Source organism: Bos indicus, chromosome 8 (assembly GCF_029378745.1).
Source record: "Bos indicus isolate NIAB-ARS_2022 breed Sahiwal x Tharparkar chromosome 8, NIAB-ARS_B.indTharparkar_mat_pri_1.0, whole genome shotgun sequence".
Taxonomy (NCBI): Eukaryota; Metazoa; Chordata; class Mammalia; order Artiodactyla; family Bovidae; genus Bos; species Bos indicus.
The window spans coordinates 84,565,449-84,586,514 of NC_091767.1; the positions used below are offsets into that span (position 1 = coordinate 84,565,449).

Consider the following 21,066-nt stretch of genomic DNA (forward strand, 5'->3'; position numbering starts at 1 on the left):
TGGAGCTGACTCAGTTCAGCTACTTATCCCCTCTGGAGGCTCTCAGCCCAGCCTCACAGGGCACCTGAGGGCCATACCTCCACCCTGGATTCCCTGACCGGTGGAGGCATCGGAGCCACGTGCTGTGGTTCTGAGGCTGCCAGTGGCTACAGCCTCCAGTCGTGCTGTGGTCTTGGTTGTGAGTTTTCCTGCTTGGATTATCCGTCCCCAAGGTTACCTCCCTTCTTGTGCCCTTTAGTGTTTCCCAGGGAATGTCACCGATGGATTGGTGAGAATTACTTTATACCTGGCTTCATCTCAGACCACTGGAAGGGAGAATCCAGTGTCGTCTTTAAGTCTGAGTAGAAATTCTGCCTTTACCTCAGTATCTTCAAAATTCAGCTGTGAGCCATGGATGGAGGATGTAGCCTTTTCTGTCTGTTCTGTGAATAAGCATGGAGAGCTGAGCCGCCCTTCCAGGTCACTATTTTAGGTGTTTTTGTGTGGAAAGACCAAAATAGTCTGTTTATTTAATAGTTACATCCTTTCTTTATCAGTAGAATAGCTAAACGTTCTTCAAAGTAGGCTGTTTAAATTCAAACCAGCTGCTGGCCATCACTTTAAGACAAGTTGCCAACTGTCTACTTGTCTCCTCCCTGCTCAAGTTTGCTTTGGAGGATAGAGTTGTTACATCATTACTACATTTTCTGATAAACCAAAAAATTAATTCACAAGTATAAACTTTTTGTAGGAAAAAGCTTTCCACACCTGGCATACCACTACATACTTTGAGAACATAATTTTTGGTTGGACAATTTTTAGGACAGGAATTAAGAAATCTTCTTTTGTTAAACTTTGCAGGGATACAGTCTGGGACCTAGAATAGGCTGTGCTGTGGTAAGATGTCATGATACAGGCTTGACCTGCTGCACAGACACGAATCGACAGATGAGTTTATAGTGGATGTTGTGTCTGCACACGGATCCGCTTCCTAAGAATGAAGAATGTGCTTCATGTCATGGCCGTAGTTTTCAAAAACATCTTTACCCATTTATTGTATTGGGTTGGCCTAAAGGTTTGCTTGGGTTTTTCCAAGACATCACACAGAAAAGCCCAAAGTTTATGGCCAACCCAATCTTTTTTTTTAAAGTAGATAATATAGTCACATTGTATACAATTTAGAAAATCCAAGAGGATATACAGTACAAGCCAGTTAATTTTCTTCCCTGGAGGTCACTGATGTTAAATGTCTTTTAACTTTCACTTCCAGAGATTACACCTTCCAGACAGCCTCTGGACACACGCACGTGGAGCGTGCACACGCACCGTGTCTCCCTGTAATCCACAGTCCAGCGTCCTGCGCATGCTCTTCTGCACCTTGCTCTGGGTCAGAGCAGAAAGCCTGTGCTCAGCTGTCCCTCTGGCCGCAGTGCCTGTGGTCGGCTGGACCACTCTGGCTTCATAAAGATCAACTAGTGGGGACACCAAGCAGCACACACACCACTGTAGAGGACCTGGTCTTAGGTAGCAAGATGGGCACACAGGCTTTCATATATCAGAAGGTGCAGCGAGTATCAGATAACTTCCCACTGTGCGTTCTGTAAGCTACCCACCACAGTCCAGATCAAGCTCAAGCCAGCGTCAATGACTGTGAGAACACAAGTTTTCAATAGCTTAGAAATGATTTTTTAAAGTAATTTTTATTATACAAATAAACACATTCACTTAGAAATGTAAAATGTCACTTATATGGTTAAAATCACCCTACTTGAAATTGGTCGCGTTCACTCTCGTGCACTTTCTCTGTCTCATCTTTCTTTCATGGCCCACACTCCCCATTTAGCATATGCACACACCTGGCCTCTGTTTCTGTCTCTCTCTCTCTCTCTAAGTAACGATGACTGCTGGCCCCCTCATCAGAAATCAGAGCCACGTGTTTCATTGGTTTTTCACAATCAAACCTCACCATTCGTAAGTCTTCCTGGGTCAAAATAAGTTCTGCTCAGCTCTCGGGAAAAATTATTTTGTTGTAAAGCCAACAAGCGTTCTCTTTACTTTATTTGTTTAAGGTGAAAATTGAAAGTTAAAACCCACACCGAAAGGCGTCCTGTAGAAGTAGCTTGGTGTTCATGGATGGCAAATCCTAATGTTTACGTAGCTTTTGGAATCCGGAGGCAGTAAAACAAAAACGCCACTTCAAACGGGTTTCTGCTCTTCATTCTTGCCTGGCACGACCATGCAGGTGCCCTCTCCTCCCAGGTGTGTCTTGGTGAGACCAGCCTGTGGGCCATGGCGGTCCTGTCTGTGCCACCTTGTACAGGCAGCTCCACCCAGGCTGGGTTTGACAGGCCAGTCTAGGCTTACCTTGGGTGAGGCTGGCCTCTTGGGAGGCTCTCTGGAGGCTGCAGAGCCTTTGAGTCCTCCGCTCATGGCCTCCCTGTAGGGCACAGGCCTTGTCAGCCCCCATTTTCCAGCCACTTTAGACTTGAGCCTGTGAACTGAGGGGTTAGATTTGGACCTAAGTCTTCCTAATTCAGGCTCTTTGCTGTGGTGAATGGAGGTGGTCAGGGCCCTCTCCCCCTATAAAACACAGCTGGTAATTATTTCCTCCACATGACTGCAGCTTTTCCTAACTTGGACATTCGATCTTCTACCTTTGAAGAGCTGAAAGCGCCCACTTTCAGGGCCAGGGCAGGTGGCAGGTGAGGTCCCTATCTGTAAGCTGGTGGAGGTGGCCGGCCTGCCTGCAGAGGATGGTGTGAGTTGCCCATCTGGGATCTGTGGTAGTCCATCGTGAGAACCAACAGGTGTCAGGCAGTGTGGGGTACGGGCTCCCAGGGCCATTTCCGGGTGGTGCAGTTATAGCCTTTGTATAGGTGATTGTTTAAAATGATGCACATTTATTACGTTTGTGATCTGCAAATGCAATCAAGTCTTGTTTTACAGAAGAAAACACACGGACAAGCTGTCGCACGTTTGCGTTCCCTGGGACTTGTGCGACGTGCTGTGGGGGTGAAGTTTGGAGGTGCCTGCTTTGAGCCATGCTTTTTTCCTCCCTCCCCAGCGGACAGCACGTTCGACAGTGGCCAGGGCTCAACGGTGTATTCAGACTCACAGAGTAGCCAGCAGAGTGTTGTGCTGGGGTCGCTGGCAGACGGAGCACCACCCGCCTCCCAGTGTGTGTGCAGCCCCCCTGTGAGCGTGAGTGATGGGCCCGTCCTGCCACATAGCCTGCCCTCCCTAGGGGCCTACCAGCAGCCTGCCACGGTGAGTCAGCCCAACCCTTCTGGCCAATGTTCTGGTCCACACGGCCTAGAGTCTGTGATGGTTCATTCAGTCTGTGCTGGCCTGTTGTCAGTTCGGAACCATGCAAAAGTGGGCCTGCAGGAGGTCCATCCTTGCTGGTAACTGCAGGGCTGCAGGCTGGAGCAGCCTGTGATGTACCCTCAAAGACCTGCTAGATGAGAAAATCCTGAAAACAGAGCCCAGTGACACCCGTACATACAAAGCTGCGATAAAGCTGGTGAGGTCCTGCCCTATACGCTGGACCTGAAAAGTTACTTCTGACTGTTGCAAAGGCGATGGAAAAGCATCATTTATAGCACTGAGATCTTTGACTTTGTCTCAGTGTCCAGCTTCACTGAGAGAGTGTTAAGTACCTCCCGGCATTTCTCCTCTGCTTATTATACAGCCGTTAAAAGTTAGAGGTATGGAAATAACCAAATCATATGAAATGTTTTTAGTGATATTTCAGAAGTGGGATTGAAAGGGCCTCATGCTTATGCCTGTGGAAAAATTTGTAAGATATGGAAAACCTAAGGCTGTTAGAGGAGATGGAAATTGCTAGATGAGGGAGTCACATTTCATTTATTGTTTTATTTTGATTTTTTTCTAATGCCGAAGAAAGCAGAACAATTGCTTGTCTCCCAGTCCCCAATCAATCAGTCCCAGAGAAGTTGCCCTTGAGCTGGGCTGCGGAGAGGGGTCCACAGGGAGATTTAGATGCTCCTCAGGCCTAGGAGCCTCTGCCCGAGGAGCCTCTCCTGCCGGGTCCTCGGTTACCGCGGCGCCCAGATGCGCCCTCACTTCCTCGCTTTTGCGTGTCCTTTCGATCATGTGCTCTCGCACTGTGGCTGCCTTTTGGGGCTCCCTGAGTGCCAGGTGCCAGCCTTTCCAGCCACCTCTGTGTCTCTTCCCTCCCCTCCTGTCTGCTCAGGCTCAGAAAAGTCCCCTTGGAAAAACAGCTGAAGCATTTGCCTCTGCTAACCGGAGCCCAGGATTCATTTCCAATTTGCATTTTGCAATTTGACCTGTTTCACAAAATTAAGTGAAATATGATTTTACAGCAAGAAGAGTTCACTGCTCAGAGCAGTGGTTCTTGGCTTTAGGTTGCCCATGCCGGGGCTGAGCCAGACCCATCCACAGGCCCTCATTCCCTCTAGGGCAGGTCACACAGTGTGTTCTTTACCCGGGTCTCTGCAGTGCTGCGTGTTTCCTGCGGGTTTGGCTCACAGGATGCCCAAGCACAGGGAAGTCGGGGGCCAGGCCAGGAAGCACCTGACATTGGCTGGGGTGCTCTCTCCCATCTCTTGCCGATTTATGCAGAAACACCTTGGACAGAAGGGGTCCCCCGAGTGCACCGAGGGTTCCTGGGGAGTGTTGCCATAGTAATGTGCCCCTAGGACCCAGGGAAGGAAGGGCACAGCCGGTGGAGTCAGGAATACAAGCTGCTTCTCTGAGGCTTCCGGGCTGCCTGAGCGCCTGACTCCCACTGGGCCAGGGACTGCGGCTCTGGGAACATGTGCGCAGGTGACTCATTCTGCCCTGTGGCTTCAAGTAAATGCAAAGGAGAGATTCCATCCTACCCCACGCTGCTTTTCATACAGCATTTACTGTGAAAGATGAAGTGAGTGATAATGGTTTTGGAAATGATGGTCACCTGTTTCATCTAGAAAACCTCAAGTGAGAGAAGCTTCTGATGTCAATGTGTTCTCAGCTTCAGAAGTCATCTCTGGGTTTTTTTCCATAGCTCTCACCCGCTCGCACCCCCAGTATTTTGAAGTAAATCCTAGACAGAAGGATATTTTGCCCCCAAGATATTTCCATCTATATCTCTACAGGATCAAGACTCTGAAAACAAAGCCCAGGACCATTATTGTACCTAAAAAGGAGCAAGTTAGCAGCATCAAGCATCCAGCGCTCATATTTCTGACTTTCCCATTCCGTGTCTATGCTTTGCCTGGTGCTGAAGGCTCACATCTGTGGCCTCATTTCTCTTCTGATGGCGAGTCATGGGAGACTCGCAGCTCTGCAGAACACCCTTCTCTCTGGCTCTGTCCCGCTTTTTATCCCCATGTTTCCATATTCTGTTTGTGAATATATCTGCATGTACACCTTTTATTCAGCTCTATAAATGAGAGATGTGTGCATGTTTATCTTTCCCTCAGTTAATGCCATCACAAGTGTTTTCCAAGGTTCCACAAATCTCTTGGTTGCATGATACTCTGTGGAATTGAAATTCTAGCACATTCCCTGGTTGGGAGGTTTTGGGGCCATCACATCTTGCTTCTGCTGAATCTTGTTCCTAGGAAAGTGTCCCTGGCAGGATGGCAGACATAGGGAATGAGAGGTGGGTCCCTGAAGATGGTGAGTGTGTGCTTGGTGGCGGGCCTTACGGCAGCTGCTGAGCGTGGCTCTGTGTGTTCTCTGCAGCCTGGCCTGTCGGTGGGCTCTGTCCCACCCCCCGCCCGCCCTCCGCTCCCACAGCAGCCTTTCCCAGAGCCAGCCATGAGCTTCGCCCCTGTACTGCCACCGCCCAGTGCCCCTGTGCCGACAGGCCCAGGCCAGCCCACAGCCCCCGCCCACCAGGTGAGTGCTGGCTGCCCTCCTTATGGGTGCCATGGGTGTCTTGGTCTCCCCAGGCCCTGCCTGTCCATCTTGGCTGGCCTGAGCCCAGGGCCTGTGAACCTCCTGGCAGGTCCAGGCCCCCTGTGCTCCTTCTCTGCAGTTCCCCAGGGCCTGGGGTGTGGACGGAAGTGGGGATGGGTCTCTTGTATCTGTGGAGCTGAGGGTTACACAGCATTTGGAAGGCCCTCATTCCACAGAGTGGTCCTCTCAGATCTGTGTGTCCTGGGCTCCAGGCTGGATGTTTGAACGTGTGTCACTGTGGGTATGTGTGCATGTGTGTTGTGTCTAAGTATGTATCTCAGGAGGACATTGATCTAAGAGGAGCCCCTCTCTCTTTCTAGCCTTCTCTCCTGGCCCAGCCGGTACCCATGCCGCAGGTCCTGGCCCCACAACCCGTGGGCCCTCTGCAGCCAGCGCCCTCCCACCTGCCTCCGTACCTGGCTCCAGCCTCCCAGGTGGTGGCCCCTGCTCAGCTGAAGCCCCTCCAGATGCCTCCGGCGCCCCTGCAGCCACTAGCTCAGATCCCCCCGCAGGTACCTCTCTGTCCCCTGCTCTCCAGCCTGGCCTGCTCCCCCAGCCTGGTTGGCCAGTCCTTGTCCTCAGGGCACGTGGGTGCCTCAGGAAACACTCCCTGGTGACAAGACAGCTGGGCTGGTGTGTTCTGCCTTTGACTTCTGCCTCAGATGCATCCAAGATTGGGAAAGGTTTAGTCCAGAGTTAGGCCAGAAGAGCCAGGATGGAGCTGTGAGCACAAAGCTTGGGTCACTGTTTTCCATGGAGCTACCCGAGGCTGTGTGGACCATGGATTCTTGGGGGTCCAGTAGACAGCTGAGCAGCTTGCCAGCTGCAGAGATTGGACTGTCTTTTTGGGGAGTGTCATGTGACCAGTATCATGTGATAGCACGTGGTTGATACTTGGGTGCTCTTGCTCAGGCTAATGCTTTCGGTGGTCATGCATGTTTCTAGTGAATCTTGACCGCAGGATGGCTTTCATTTCATGGGTCCCATTGTTGCGTGTTGACGGGGCTGGGATGGGAAGTGCTTCTTTGTAGGGAGGATGTGAGTGTTCCTACGGTTTGCAGGCACCCCTCACAAGGTGCTTTCATGTCAGCTGTTGCCTGTCACCTGCCTTGTCCTCATCACTCCTACATTGGAGTCACTTTCAGCATCTAGTTAATCCAACACCTTGCTCCCAGTGGTCGTGGCATTTAGTAGCTTTTCAAATACACAGAGGTCAATTTGCATATTTTCTGTCTTATAACTGCACAAAGGTACATGTGTGATGCTCATGTGTCTATAACCAGAAAGGCTTTAGTTTAGAACTGTCAGAGAATCTGCTGAAATGTTTCAAGTGCTAAATCCACGAGATGTCTCCAGGATGGAAGACCAGACACAGAAGGTTCTGGCGCTCTGCTGTTTTGACATGCCGTTCTCTCCCAGGCCGCATGGCACAGGGGCATTCAGCCAGCAAGGAGAGGCTGGAAGATTTGCTTTTTTTCAGATGACTTGTCAAAGAATGACTTGGTCTCATTGTGAATTTACACAGATTAGAGGGAATCAGCCAAAGTAATTTCAGATATTTGGAGCCAGTCTGGTAGCTTGGACAGTCCTGGTACTTCTGAATGAGAACATGCCAAAGCTAGGTATCTGATGGTCACTATTATGACCCCCAGTATCCTTGCAGTAACCAAGAAGAGTGGTCCAGCCTGAGACTCTGAGGTGGTGCTAAATGGGGGCCATCCTGAAGGTCGTGTCTATATCCCACACCCTTCTAAGGCCTCCTGTCTTTCCTTCTGTTTAAGTGTCGTATACACTTGGTTTTGTTTAAATTGGGTTTATGTTTTGGTTCCCTTCCACAGCAGCTACACGAAAAGTGTCTTGGGGGCAGAAGCTGGGAGTGATGTGGCCCCTCTCACCAGTGCAGGGCGCTGCCGGCAGGGCCGGGTCCTGGTGGGGTGATGTGGCCCCTCTCACCAGTGCAGGGTGCTGCCGGCAGGACCCAGTCCTGACGTGCTTGTTCTCTTTCAGATGCCTCCACTTCCTGTTGTCCCCCCCATCGCTCCACTGGCCACAGTTGACAGCCTCCCCACAGCCCTTCCTGACCTGCCAGCCACCAGTGGGCCCACCGTGCCTCCCCCCTCTCAGTATTTCCCTCCAGCTGTCATCTTGCCAAGCCTCCCACTCAGTGCCACCCCCGCTCCCCTGCCTGCGTCGCCGGCTCTGCCTCTGCAGACAGTCAAGCTGCCTCACCCTGCTGGGGCACCACTGGCCGTGCCGTGCCAGACCATCGTGCCAAATGTGGCGGCCACTGCCACCGCCATCCCTCTGCTGGCTGTGGCCCCACAGGGCGTGGCCGCCCTGTCTATTCACCCCACTGTGGCCCAGCTCCCGGCGCAGCCCGTGTACCCAGCGGCCTTTCCGCAGATGGTGCCCAGCGACGTCCCGCCTTCTCCCCTCCATGCAGCGCAGACTGTGCAGGCTGCCGCTCCCCAGCCGACACCCCCCATGCTGCCACAGCCCCACCAGCCAAGTGTTGCCCGCCTCCCGGAGCAGGCTGCTCCGGCTGCCAGTGCTGGAAGCCAGGTAACCCACCTGCTGGCCAGGGCCCACCCTTCAGGCGCTGGGAGACCCCTTAGCACATAAGGGGCTCACAGATCTCTGCTCCTTCTCAGGACCTTCACCTGGGTAGCAGAGTGGGAATGGGCAAGCAGGCAGTGCTGTCCCATGACTGCAGCGTCTCACCCGTTGTGGGGAATGTCTAATGTTCTTCTTACTTCCCAGCATGTGTTAGGAGCCTTGGGGACTGGGCTGACTAAAAGCTTCGCTGTCGGTTCCTTCCCAGGTGTTGGAGGAGCTGTCTGTGGGGGCGGAGGGTCCCTGGCCATGCTGGGCATTGTGGCATCTGCCCTCACGTGGATAGAGCTGGCAGTCTTGGTGCAGCCACGTCAGCCCCTCCATGGGTGCTGGAGAGGCTCACACTGCTTATCTTGTTACCTGCCAAAGGAAAGTAGGTGGACAGCCCCCATCTCTGCAGTCAGCAAATGAGGAAAATGGGGTTCTGATGGGGTCTGTTGGTGATGACCTAGGCCGTGTTGAGTGTACATGGGCCACTGGTCCTAAGGTAGTCATGGCAGACAAGGATGCTGTCTCAGAACCAGATGAGGGCCATGGGCAGCTTGTCGAGCTGCCAGTGAAGAGACACACCCCTTGCTGGCTGGGAGGACCTCCCTGTGGCTCCACACACCTGCACAGCTCATGCGCGTTTTGTAACTATAAGCCTGTTACCCAGCCTCCTGTGTGGAGAGTAGCTGGCCTGGGGCTCTCACCTTAGGGGCAGGGCTCTCACCTGGGCATCCTCTTACCTAGGGAGCCTCTTACCTAGGGATCCTCCCACTTGGCCCCGCCTTGGCTCTAAGCCTCAGTGGCCATGTGCCAGTGGGCATGTCATTTGCCTTTTAAGTTCAGGCTCCTGCCCTTTTGATTTCATTGTGAAGATTCATACTGAAAGTGTGCTACGGGGCCAGGTGTCCCCCTAACTCATTTTGCACTGAATCCATTCTAGAATGAGGCACTGTCATAAGTATGCATGGATTCTCCTGGATGTTTGTCCCTGATTTTGAGAAGGGGTGATTTTCATTGCCCAATAGGCTGGTGCTTGTTTCAAAACCAGTGTGAGGAGGCCCATCGTCAGTCCAGTGCCCTGACTGAGCGACCACCTCCCTGATCTCTTACTTGGAGTAATACTGACTCAGGGCTCAGGGTCATCTGGGGAAAGCCAAGGGCTGAGTGGAGGCCTGGGGGTGTGTGGTATCATTGCAGGGCCTGTGTCTTGCGCCGTGCGCTGGCCCGGCACACTGCTGACACTGGGTTGTCTGCTTAGCTAGCAGCTGGAGAAGGTGTGGGTGCTTAGAGGTCACTGCCCAGGCCTGGTGGCCTCCCTGTGGTCTTGCCAACAGAGGGTCTGGAGTTTACTGATGAGCTAGGCTGGCTGCCCAGAGGCTTCCCTGTGCCAAGAAAGGACAGGCTGGGGCACCTGTCCAGGAGAGAAAGTTCCACAGCTAGGCTGTGGCTTTCACATCTCACTCCACATACCACATGTCTGATCAGTCTCATACTTGTAGGCCCTGTAGCAGGTCATTCCCATTCCCAACCTAAACCTCAAACTAGGGCCGTTTCAGGCCATGGCTCTCCTTCAACCTGTCTTAGCCTCTCCCCCGAGAGCCTTTAAAGAGGGAACAGGAGGGAATCTGGCCCAGTTTCTAAGTCACCCCATGGAAGGCTGAGGTCCACAGACCCTCTTGCTCATGGCTGGGATTGGAACACAGGCTTTGACCTGACAGGAGGCTGGGGCGGAGTAGCACAGTGATCTGGCCCTGCAGGGTGGTGGCAGGGAGCCCAGAGAGGTGCTAAGTGTGCCGCACTTCAGCTTCTCAGCCTGACAGCAGCTGGAGGTTCATGGATGCAGTGCGGTTTTAGGTTTGGTTTTATACCCATGGGGACATGAGAGTGTCTTGTCCTTGGTTTTGCTAAATCTGCATACACGCACGCTGTGATTTGACTGTGGGGTGTGGGTGCATGGGGAGGTTCGTCCTCATCACTTGCTTACTCCCTTGGGTGATGGAAGCGCCTGCTTTGGTCCAGGACCTTCAGGGGAGGCGATGGCCCGCACCCCAATCGCATCCCTGTCCCCTGTGTCCTCAGATCCTGCTTGGCCACCCGCCTACATATGCTGTGGATGTCACCACCCAGGTCGCCACAGTGCCCGCGCCTGCCGCCATTCTCTCCCCACCTCTGCCGGAAGTGCTGCTGCCTCCTGTCCCTGAGCTCCTGCCTCAGCTCCCCGGCTCTCTGGCCCCCACAGTGATAGCAGCTCCTCAGAGCGTGCCTGTCCAGACCGCTGTGCTCCTGCCGCCTGCTAACCTGCCGCTGCCCAGTGGGCCTGGGATCCCTGGTCCCTGCCCGACCGTTCAGCTGACGGTGGAGCCAGCCCCCGAGGTGTGTGGCCCTCCCCTAGGGGCTCAGCCCCTAGTCCGTCACCCTGATTCCTGACCCCAGCCTCACTGCAGCCCTCCTGTGCTGTGACCTTGCGGCTCAGTTCCAGAAGTCAGGAATACCCTCAGGAAGGTGGAAGTGTGTGTCGAGGGACAGCCACGGGTGCTGTTCTTCTCCCTCTGCTGTCCCTGGATGGATTTTCCTTAATCACACATCCAGCTGGAGACCCTGATTTTTACACATGGATTCAGAGTCCTTTTCTTGGAGGCGATGGGAAGAATCTGTGCTAATTCTTCCTGGGCCATGTGCTCCCTCGTAGAGATGATCAAAGTGGGTTAACATGTTTGGAAAGGAGGTGGCCCCAGCTTATAGGAATCTGCTTGGCTCTAAGTGTTAAACATAAAATCCCTCGCTCCTGCCAGCCTGCACGTGATTTGCTCCCTGCAGTCAGAAGGGAGTGGGTGGCGGGCTGGGCGGTGATGGTGGGGAGATGGCAGACTGCACGCGGCTGTGTCGCGGGGGAATGAATGTGACCTGGCCTCCTTTCCGTGGTTTTATTTCAGGAGCAGGCCTCACAGGACAAGCAGCCCAGCCTCCCTCAGAGCTGTGAGAGGTAATGGCACACTTTGCCCGTGTATGTCAGATCTTCTAACAATGTCGCCCATTTCCAAACCTGAGCTGGGGGAGCCTCAAGGAGCTCCTCTGGGGGGTTTGTCAGTGCTTGCTGTTGTTTGGTAGTCAGATACTCCCAGTTGTATTTCGGGTCCTGGTGCTGGTGTGCAGTGCTGAGATCAGGGAGAGGCTATGGATGGATAGTCACCAGGTCCGGGGACTGTGGAAGGCTGGGAGAGCAGGGCAGAGTCCGGCCCACATCCCAGGTCTCCCAGCACCTCAGGCGTGGCCAATGTTGCGTTTAGGGAGGGAGCTGGTTACAGGAAGTGATCTTGTGTCCCACCCTCCTGGTCATGGCAGCACCAAGCTCAGTGCTCTGCAAACTCTCCTCAAATGCCACAGTAGCTCCACCTTGTTGATGTGTTCCCATTGCTGTTCAACAGATGGGGGAACCAAGGCATGGGGTGGGTTGTGTCTTAATCCTGACATATACTGTGAGCCGATTAAGTGTGATGCACAGGTCAGGAGCTGAGAAGACTTAGGTCCTAGGTCAGAAAGGTCATATGCCCCATATGACCCCAGCACTGTCCAGGCCAGATATTACAGGGTTAGGAGGGACAGTGGGCTCAGGGTCCCTCTGTTGTGCATGGGCAGCTTTAGACCCTCTGGGGTTTCCACCTAGCACACCCAGACAGTAAAGCTTCTGTTGGTTTTCTGGAAAGCCAAGTTTCCCATGTGAGGCAGGCTGGGTTCCCCTGGGTGCTGTAACATTCTTGGTTTTCATGTAGCTATGGAGGCTCTGACGTCCCTTCTGGAAGAGAGATGAGTGACAGCTGCGAAGGTGCATTTGGTGGGGGAAAGCTGGAAGGCAAGGCCGCCCGGAAACATCACCGCAGGTCCACGCGTGTGCGCTCCCGCCAGGAGAGGGCCAGTCGGCCCCGACTGACCATCCTGAACGTGAGTAGCCAGGCAGAGCAGGCCGGCAAGACAGGGTAGGCTGGGCACGGTGTCCTCCCTGGCCTCACTGCCTGAGTGTCCTTTAGGTGTGCAACACGGGTGACAAGATGGTGGAGTGCCAGTTGGAGACACACAACCACAAGATGGTGACGTTCAAGTTTGACCTGGATGGGGATGCGCCTGACGAGATCGCTACCTACATGGTGAGGCTGTCGTCATGCCTGTCAGATGAGCCCACGGCCCTTCCCCTGGGACTGTCTCCTTGTGTCGCTGGGCACATGCATGCCAGCCCCATTGAGGGGAGTACTGGTGCCAGCCTTGCTTGTCCTCCCACCTCTGCCAGTGGCTGCCTCTTGTTGATAGCACTGGGGCATCACGTGGAGGCCTGCTGTGGCTTCTTGCTGAACTGTGTAGCCCTGCTGTTGGTAACTGAGCTCAGTGGCCGTGTCTCCCCTCTTGGCTTAGTCCAGAGTAGAAACCAAATAAATCCATCAATGAAGACGCTGTGCGGCCAGTGGCCCGAGGCACAGCCCCACCAACAGGACTGATGTGTTGTTGCAGGTGGAGCACGACTTCATCCTGCAGGCCGAGCGGGAGACATTCATTGAGCAGATGAAGGATGTCATGGACAAGGCAGAGGATATGCTCAGTGAGGACACGGATGTGGACCGTGCCTCCGACCCTGGGGTGAGCCCGCCACACCTCAGCACCTGTGGCCTGGGTGCTGGGGAGGTAAGTCCCTGTTATGAGGTCCTGGGAGGGGCTGGGCCTACTTATACCCCAGCTCCAGGCTCTGCAAGTACAGTGCTGTGATGTGGCCTGCTGGAGGAACCTGTATGCCATGCAGTGTCGGGTGAGGTGGCCGGGAGGGTAGGCGCCTTCTGTCCAGTTAGAAATGTCCAAGCTCTTGAGGCCTCTTAGAGGATTTGAGACAGTGTTGTGTTCTGAAGGAAGTTCTTGTTCCATGCAGTCGGCTGAGTTCTGATCCTTCACCTCTTTCAGGAGAATCGCCAATCCCAAGCAAACGCCCCGGTGTACCAGCAAAATGGTATGTCTCCCTTCACGGCTGTCCCTGCCAATCAGACATGCCTTTGGAGGAGTCATGTCTGCCATTGTCCTTTCTCTGCTTCCAGTAGGCATTTGATAAGGGCCTCCCACTGAGCATATTGTACGGGTTTTGGCCATCACACTGGGGGGTTGCTGGAGTGTATGGTGAGCGTGTCCCCATCTGGGGACAGCTGCCCTGTCTGAAGAGCCATGTCTGGTTTGGGTGGGGACTGAGCATGATGTGGACTCACTGCCCTGCTGGTCCCCCAGCCAGCATTACCACTTCACTGATGTACTTCCGGTGACCTTGGAAATAAGCCCATGCTGGGGGGACTTATGAGAGCCTCTAATGCCAGTGAGGAGCCCCCTGAGCGGGCTGCACATCCTCCCCACTGGTGTGAGATGAATTCCTCAAATCCCCATTATCAGGTCTGGTATTGGCGGCGAGGGGTCACCTACTCACTCTCACCAGCTGCTTCTGTCCTTCCTCTTAGTCCTGCATACTGGGAAGAGGTGGTTTATCATCTGTCCGGTGGCCGAGCACCCAGCAGTAGAGGCCCCCGAATCTTCACCCCCACTTCCTCTGAGCTCCCTGCAGCCAGACACCAGCCAAGGTATGAGCCGCCAGAACTCCCAACCCTTCCTACTTGATAATTCTGTCTGTTTCCTGTATATTGCTCCACGTCAGCTCATGGTCCTCAGCCTGACTTGACTTGTGCTCATGTTTTGCCAGCATGTGCTGTGTGCCAAAGTGCAAAAGCCCCACCCTGCACTGTTACCCAACGCCCAGAGCAGTCTGTGGGGCTGCGTCCTTGTCTGTATCCCTGTCCCAGTTGTCCACCAAATAAGTGAAGTCAAGGTGGCACTCGGGCTTGGGCCTCTCAGTTACCGTCACAGTGCAGGTGAGGCACGTGGGTTGCATAGGTATATGCTAAAATGTCTCTGCCCTTGCCCTTTCCTACCAGTGTTTTTGCAGGAAAAATTCTCAAGGAAAATCAGAAAACATTTTGATATGAACAAGAATGAAAATGTATTAAAATGTGTGAGATGCAGCTGAAACAGTAATTAAAGGGAAATTTATAACAGTAAATGTTTAGAGGAAGAAAGAGGTCTCAAATCAATAACCCAAGTTTTCACCTTGAGAAGTTAGGGAAAACTAGAAAATCCAAAGCAAACAGAAGGAAAGAAATAAAGGTAAGAGCAGAAATCAATGACATTTGAGACAAAACAATAGAAACAATAGAAAAAACAATGAAACCAAACAGATAAACAATAGAAAAAACAATGAAACCAAACAGACAAAACAATAGAAAAAACAATGAAACCAAAAACGAATTCTTTGGAAAAAATAAATATGTTTGGTCTCTTGTAAGACTGACAGAGAAAAAAACACAAAATACCACTATCACTATAGACCTTGCATAAAGAGATGCTGATCATGGATTCATAGTCATGGACTATTTTGAACAAACCTACACACATTTATTTGACAACTTAGTTGAAACAAACTAACTCTATGAAAGCCACAAACTACTGAAACTCATCCAAGATGGGATAGATCACCTGAATACTCCTATACCTATTAACAAGATTGAATTAGCATCAAAAATATCTCCCAGATAGTTTCACTGTTGAATTCTATGAAACATTTTAAAAAGGAAATAACACCAATTCTACAGGCTAGTCCAGAAAATTGAAGAGAAAGGAACACTTTTCAAATTGTTTTATGAAGCCAGCATTGCCTTTATATCAAAACTATATAAAGGCAGTACCACACACACAAAAAAAGTGACAGACACTTTTATCTATGTTATCTGATATCCTAATCTTATCTATGTTATCTGATATCCTAATCTTATCTATGTTATCTGATATCCTAATCTTTCAAGGATATAGAAGGGAAGAAAAAACTCAGTAAAATGCTAAAAAGTCAATTCTAGCAATATAAAAAGAATATGCCATAACAAAGCAGAGTATATCCTAGGAAGGCAATATTCAAGAATCAACTAATTCACCATGTTAATGTCAAAGGGAATCTCATTTCCTTACAAAAGGAAAGGTACACGATCATATCAGTTGATACGGAAAAAGTATTTGACAGAAATACAACACCCATTCATGATAAAAATGCTCAGCAAGCTAGGGATAAAGGGAAAATCCTCAACTCGATAAAGGGCATCTACAGAAAACTGATAGCTAATATCATGTTTAGTGATGAAAAGCGAAATGTGATTCCTCTATGGGGATCAAGGCATAGATGTTTAATCTTTCTATTTCTGTTCAACGTCACACTAGAAATATTAGATTCCAGATGAACAAGAAACAGAAATAAAAGGCATGTGGATTGAGGACTTTACTGGGAGTCCAGTGGGTGGAAATCCACGTGCCAATGCAGGGGACACGGGTTCAATCCCTGTTCTGGGAAGATTCCACTTGCTGCTAGGCCACTAGGCCCATGCACCACAACTACTGAAACCCAGGTGGCCTAGAGCCCATGCTCTGCAACAAGAGAAGCCACTGCAGTGAGCAGCCCACACCCTGCAACTACAGAGTAGCCTCCACTCGCGCAACTAGAGAAAACCCGTGTGCAGCAGTAAATCTGGCTATGCTGGCATAGCCAAAACAAATTTTTAAAGTCATGTGGAGTGAAAAGGAAGAAATAAAACTGTCTCTGCAGCTAGTATGATTTTACGTGGAAAAAATTCACAAGTATTCTAAACAGAAACAACTCTGAGAACCAATGAGAGAGTTTAGTAAGATCATAGGATATGTAGTCAACAACTAAAATAATTATGTTCCTATATGCTGACAGTGAACAATTAAAAATAATATTTTGAAAGAATACTATTTACAGTAGCTAAAAACAAGATACATAGCTCTAAATTTAACAAAACATATACAGAATCTGTATAGTGAAAACTATAAAGTAATGATGAAATGGATTAGAGACGATCTAAATAAATGGAGAAGCATACTGTGTTTGTCAATTAGAAGATTCACCAGTAAAAATGTAGAGTTTTAAAGAATTTTTAAAGATTTCAGCAATTCTTCCCAAAATGTTATATAGATCTAATAGAATGCCAGTAAAAATTCAAATGGTAATTTTTGCAGATACAAACAGGCTGACTCTAAAATTTATATGGAAGTACAAAGGTATAGCTAAAGCAGTTTTGAAAAAGGCAGATGAAGTTGGAAGCATCATATTACTCAATATTAAGACCTTATAATGTTACAGTAACCTAGAAAGTATGGTATCAACAAAAGAATTGACACATAGATCAGTGAAAAAGAATATAAAGCCCAGAAATATATCCATAGAGATATAGCCATTTGCTTTTTTGACAAGGATGCAAAAGCAATTTTATGTAGAAAGGATAGTCTTTTCAACAAATGGTGTTGGACTGGTTGCTCATCCACATGCAATAATTGAACTTTGACCTATGCCTGACATCTTTATACAAAAATTAACTAAAAATTCATTGTATATCCAAACATAAAATATAAAACTGTATTATAATTTTTGGAGAAGAACTTTTGCAACCTGTGCCAAGGGAGTCTTTAGATCTAACATCAAAAGCATAACGCATAAAAGAAGAATGGATAAATCAGACATCATCAAAGTAAATTCTTTTGTGCTGTGAAAACCGCTGTTAAGAGAATGAAGATGATCTACGGACCGGGAGAAAATAATTGCAAGTTACATATTCAGCTTAGTATTTGTTCCCAAAATAAATACTCTCAAAACTCCTAAGAAAACAGCTCAACTGAAGAACGGACAATGTACTGGAACAGACACTTCCTAAAGAGAATATAAGGATGGCAGTTAAGCACATTTAAAAAAATTAATGTCATTGACTACCAGGGAAATGCAAATAAAAGCCATAGCGAAGGATCATCACACACTTGTGAGAATGACTAAACTAACAATACTGAATTTTGTGTGGATATGGAGCAACTGGATCTCATGTTAGTGGGAATGCAAAATGGTACAGCTATTCTGGAAAATATCTAGTTGGATATTTTAAAAATCAAAGATATACTCAGTATATGACACAACGATTTCACTACTCAATCTTTACCAAGGAGAAATAAAAACTCATGTTTACTAAACACTTATATGTAAATGGTCATAGCAGTTCATTTGCATAATTGCCCAAACTGGAAACAACCCAAATATCCTGCAGTGGGTGATTGGAAGAACAGACTATGGCGCTTTGAAATTGTTTGTTTCCTTCCTGAGTGAAGGAAATCTGTCTCAAAGCTGCATACTGGATAACCCTATTTTTAATGACATTCTCAAAAAAACTATAGATACCAGATCAGTGTTTCCAAGGAGTTAGAGATAGGGGGAGAATGTGAGTATAAAGGGATAATAACACAAGGAAGTTTTTTAGGGATGATTGAATTGCTATGCATTATGGTAGTAATTATATGGATATATGTATGCTGAAGTTCTCAGAATTTTGCAGCTAAAGAAGTCCATTTTACTGTATGATAATTTAAAAAGTGAAAAAAAATTTACATATATTGAAAGAAAGTATGTAACCTGGCAGATAATGAGGCAAGATAGCATGAAAGAAAAGCAGCAACAAGAACAGACAATAGAAGAGATCCTCAGACTTTTACTTTAGGTCACATTGGATAATAGGCACTGGATTTATTTTCCCTTAAAACAACTGAAAAAGCATGCAAAATATACGAAACTATATTTTTTAAAGACTTTGAACATAAAGGAGTGACTGACATTGATCCCTGCAAGACTGAAAACACTCGATGATCATTTCAGCTGACTGCACTGAGGTTTTCACAATCCCAGAGCAGGGAGGGAGGGACCCAGGTAGAGCTCAGCAGATTTCCCATAATGAGGAGACTGACCTGAGAGTCTTGGGAAGCCCAGGGGCAAGAGTTTGTGGGTAGAGTTTTGGAGAGGAGAGAGCACAAAGAGGAAAGTCTCTGGATTGATAGAGGATTCCTTTTGATTGTTTTGCAGAGTGCTGTGTGTGAGGAAACTAGCTAATGCCAGGAAATGAACCACTCCAAAGGATTAGAGGGAATGCTACTATAACTCATAGTAAGGGAATGTCTGTTTCTACCAGTTAGCTGGAAGGACTTATAATTCAAGGGCCACTGGGTAGAGGGCTGACAAGGGCCTTGCCTCTGTCATGGAGAATAATTAGCCCTAAATTAAAATTTGTTCTTGTCCTGCTGAACAAATCTTAAGAGCAAGATATCAAAAGATCAAGCCAGAGTAGCTTAACTGCATCTCATGGCAAAGAATGTTATTAGGAATACAAACTCATACAGTACCCAAGAAGGCAAGTTTTACATTGTCTGATATCCAACTGAAATTATCAAGCAGGACAATATGAGAAAAATTCCTCATTCCCCATAGCTGACAAAGCTGTTAGGATTAGCAGATAGCCACATTAATACAGTTAATTACAGCTGTATTCCATTTGTCCAAAAAACTATAGGAAAGAGATATAATTTATCATATTGATAAAGTAGTAAAGAAGCAGTCCATAAGATTATCTAAATAAATACAGAAAAGGAATTTCACAAAATTTGACAACTGGGAGTATCCTCTGCAAACTCTCCATGAACAATGTAGAGTTAAATCTGATAAGATATCTGTAAGACTGTTCAGTAAGAACTACAAAACAATGTGGATGGAAGCTAAAGACGTAAAGAAGTACCCTATTCTCAGGTCAGAAGACACAATATTATTACAGTTTTAATTCTCTCTCACTTGATCAATAGATTTTATGCAGCTGCCACCGGAATCCCAAAAGTTTTTTTCTAGCAGTTGAAAAGCTGTGAAAATGTAAAAGCCATTTGGAAGTAAAAGAAATAGACTGCAATGCTAACACTAGCTGATTTCAAGAATTATTATAAAATCATAGTGATCAAGACAGTGCGGTGGTGGTGGTAGTGTTATTTGGTCACTTGAGTCATGTCCAGTTCTTTGCAACCACATGGACTGTAGCACATCAGGCTTCTCTGTCCTCCTCTGTCTCTCAGAGTTTGCTCAAATTCATGCCCACTGAGTCAATGATGGCTGTTTCACCATCTTATCCTCTCCCACCGCCTCCTCCTTTTTCTTTAAATCTTTCCCAGCATCAGGGTCTTTTCTGTTGAGTCAACTCTTTGCATCAGGTGGCCAAAGTATTGGAGCTTCAGCATAGTCCTTCCAGTGAATATTCAGGTTGATTTCCTTTAGGATTGACTGGTTTGATCTCCTTGCTGTCCAAGGGATTTTCAAGAGTCTTCTCCAGCACCACAATTCAAAAGCATCTGTTCTTTGGTGCTCAGTCTTCTTTATGGTCCAACTCTCACATCTGTACATGACTACTAGAAAAAAACCATAGCTTGGACTTACATGGACCTTTGTCAGCAAAATGATATCTCTACTTTTTAATATGCTGTCTAGGTTTTTCATAGCTTTCCTTCCAAGGAGAAAGCGTCATTTAATTTCATGGCTGCAGTCGCTGTTGGCAGGGATTTTGGACCCCAAGAAAATAAAGTTGCCATGAAGCGATGGGACCAGATGCCATGATCTTAGTTTTTTGAATGTTAAGTTTCAAGCCAGCTTTTTTGCTCTCCTCTTTCACCCTCATCAAGAGGCTCTTTAGTTCCTCTTTGCCTTCTTCCATTAGAGTGGTATCATCTGCTTATCTGAGATTGTTGATATTTCTCCTGGCGGTGTTGATTCCAGCTTGTGATTCATCCAGCCAGGCATTTCGCATGATGTACATGGGAAATGATGTACACGCACATGATGTACTCTGCATATAAGTTAAATAAGCAGGGTGACAATATGCAGCCTTGTTGTACTTCTTTCCTAATTTTGAACCAGTCATGTTAGTTCTATGTTCGGTTCTAACTTGCTTCTTGACCTGCATACAGGTTTCTCAGGAGACAGGTTAGGTGGTCTGGTATTCCCATTTCTTTAAGAATTTACCACAATTTGTTCCAATCCACACAGTCAGAGGCTTTAATGTAGTCAGTGAAACAGAAATAGATATTATTTTCCTGGAACTCCCTTGCTTTCTCTATGATCCAACGAATGTTGGCAATTTGATCTCTGGTTCCTCTGCCTTTTTTAAACCTAGCTTGTACATCTAGAAGTTCTCGGTTTACAAACTGCTAAAGCCTAGCTTGAAGGATTTTGAGCATAACCTTGCTATCATGTGAAATGAGTGCAGTTGTACAGCAGTTTGAACATTCTTTGTCATTGCCCTTCTTAGGGATTGAGATGAAAACTGACCTTTTCCAGTCCTGTGGTCCTGCTGAGTTTTCCAAATTTGCTGACATACTGAGTGCAGCACTTTAACTGCATCATCTTTTAAGATTTTAAATATCTCAACCAGCTTTGTTTGTAGTGATGCTTCCTAAGGCCCACTTGGCTTCACACTGCAGAATGTCAGCTCTATGTGAGTGACATGATGTCATTGTGGTTATCTGGTTCTTTCAGAGCTTTTTCGTATAGTTCTTCTGTGTATTCTTCCCACCTCTTCTTAATCTCTTCTGCTTCTGTTAGGTCCTTAACTTTTCTGTCCTTTATTGTGCCCA

At 48.3% G+C, this 21,066-nt stretch overlaps 1 protein-coding gene across 9 annotated transcripts in view; it reads left to right on the forward strand.

Moving 5' to 3' along the window:
- The window catches only part of WNK2 (WNK lysine deficient protein kinase 2), a 147,000-nt gene that overhangs the window by 62,447 nt on the left and 63,487 nt on the right, over positions 1-21,066 (forward strand). For 6 of the 9 annotated variants that reach the window (XM_070795146.1, XM_019966595.2, XM_070795142.1 and 3 more), the window contains exons 9-19: positions 3,044-3,246; positions 5,692-5,847; positions 6,228-6,419; positions 7,915-8,469; positions 10,588-10,881; positions 11,442-11,491; positions 12,279-12,447; positions 12,534-12,650; positions 13,009-13,179; positions 13,450-13,495; positions 13,989-14,108. In XM_070795146.1, coding sequence (XP_070651247.1) covers positions 3,044-3,246; positions 5,692-5,847; positions 6,228-6,419; positions 7,915-8,469; positions 10,588-10,881; positions 11,442-11,491; positions 12,279-12,447; positions 12,534-12,650; positions 13,009-13,179; positions 13,450-13,495; positions 13,989-14,108 — 2,073 coding nt within the window. The remainder of the gene's footprint in view (positions 1-3,043; positions 3,247-5,691; positions 5,848-6,227; positions 6,420-7,914; positions 8,470-10,587; positions 10,882-11,441; positions 11,492-12,278; positions 12,448-12,533; positions 12,651-13,008; positions 13,180-13,449; positions 13,496-13,988; positions 14,109-21,066) is intronic. The other 3 variants (XM_019966600.2, XM_070795145.1, XM_070795147.1) reach the window with 3 other exon arrangements.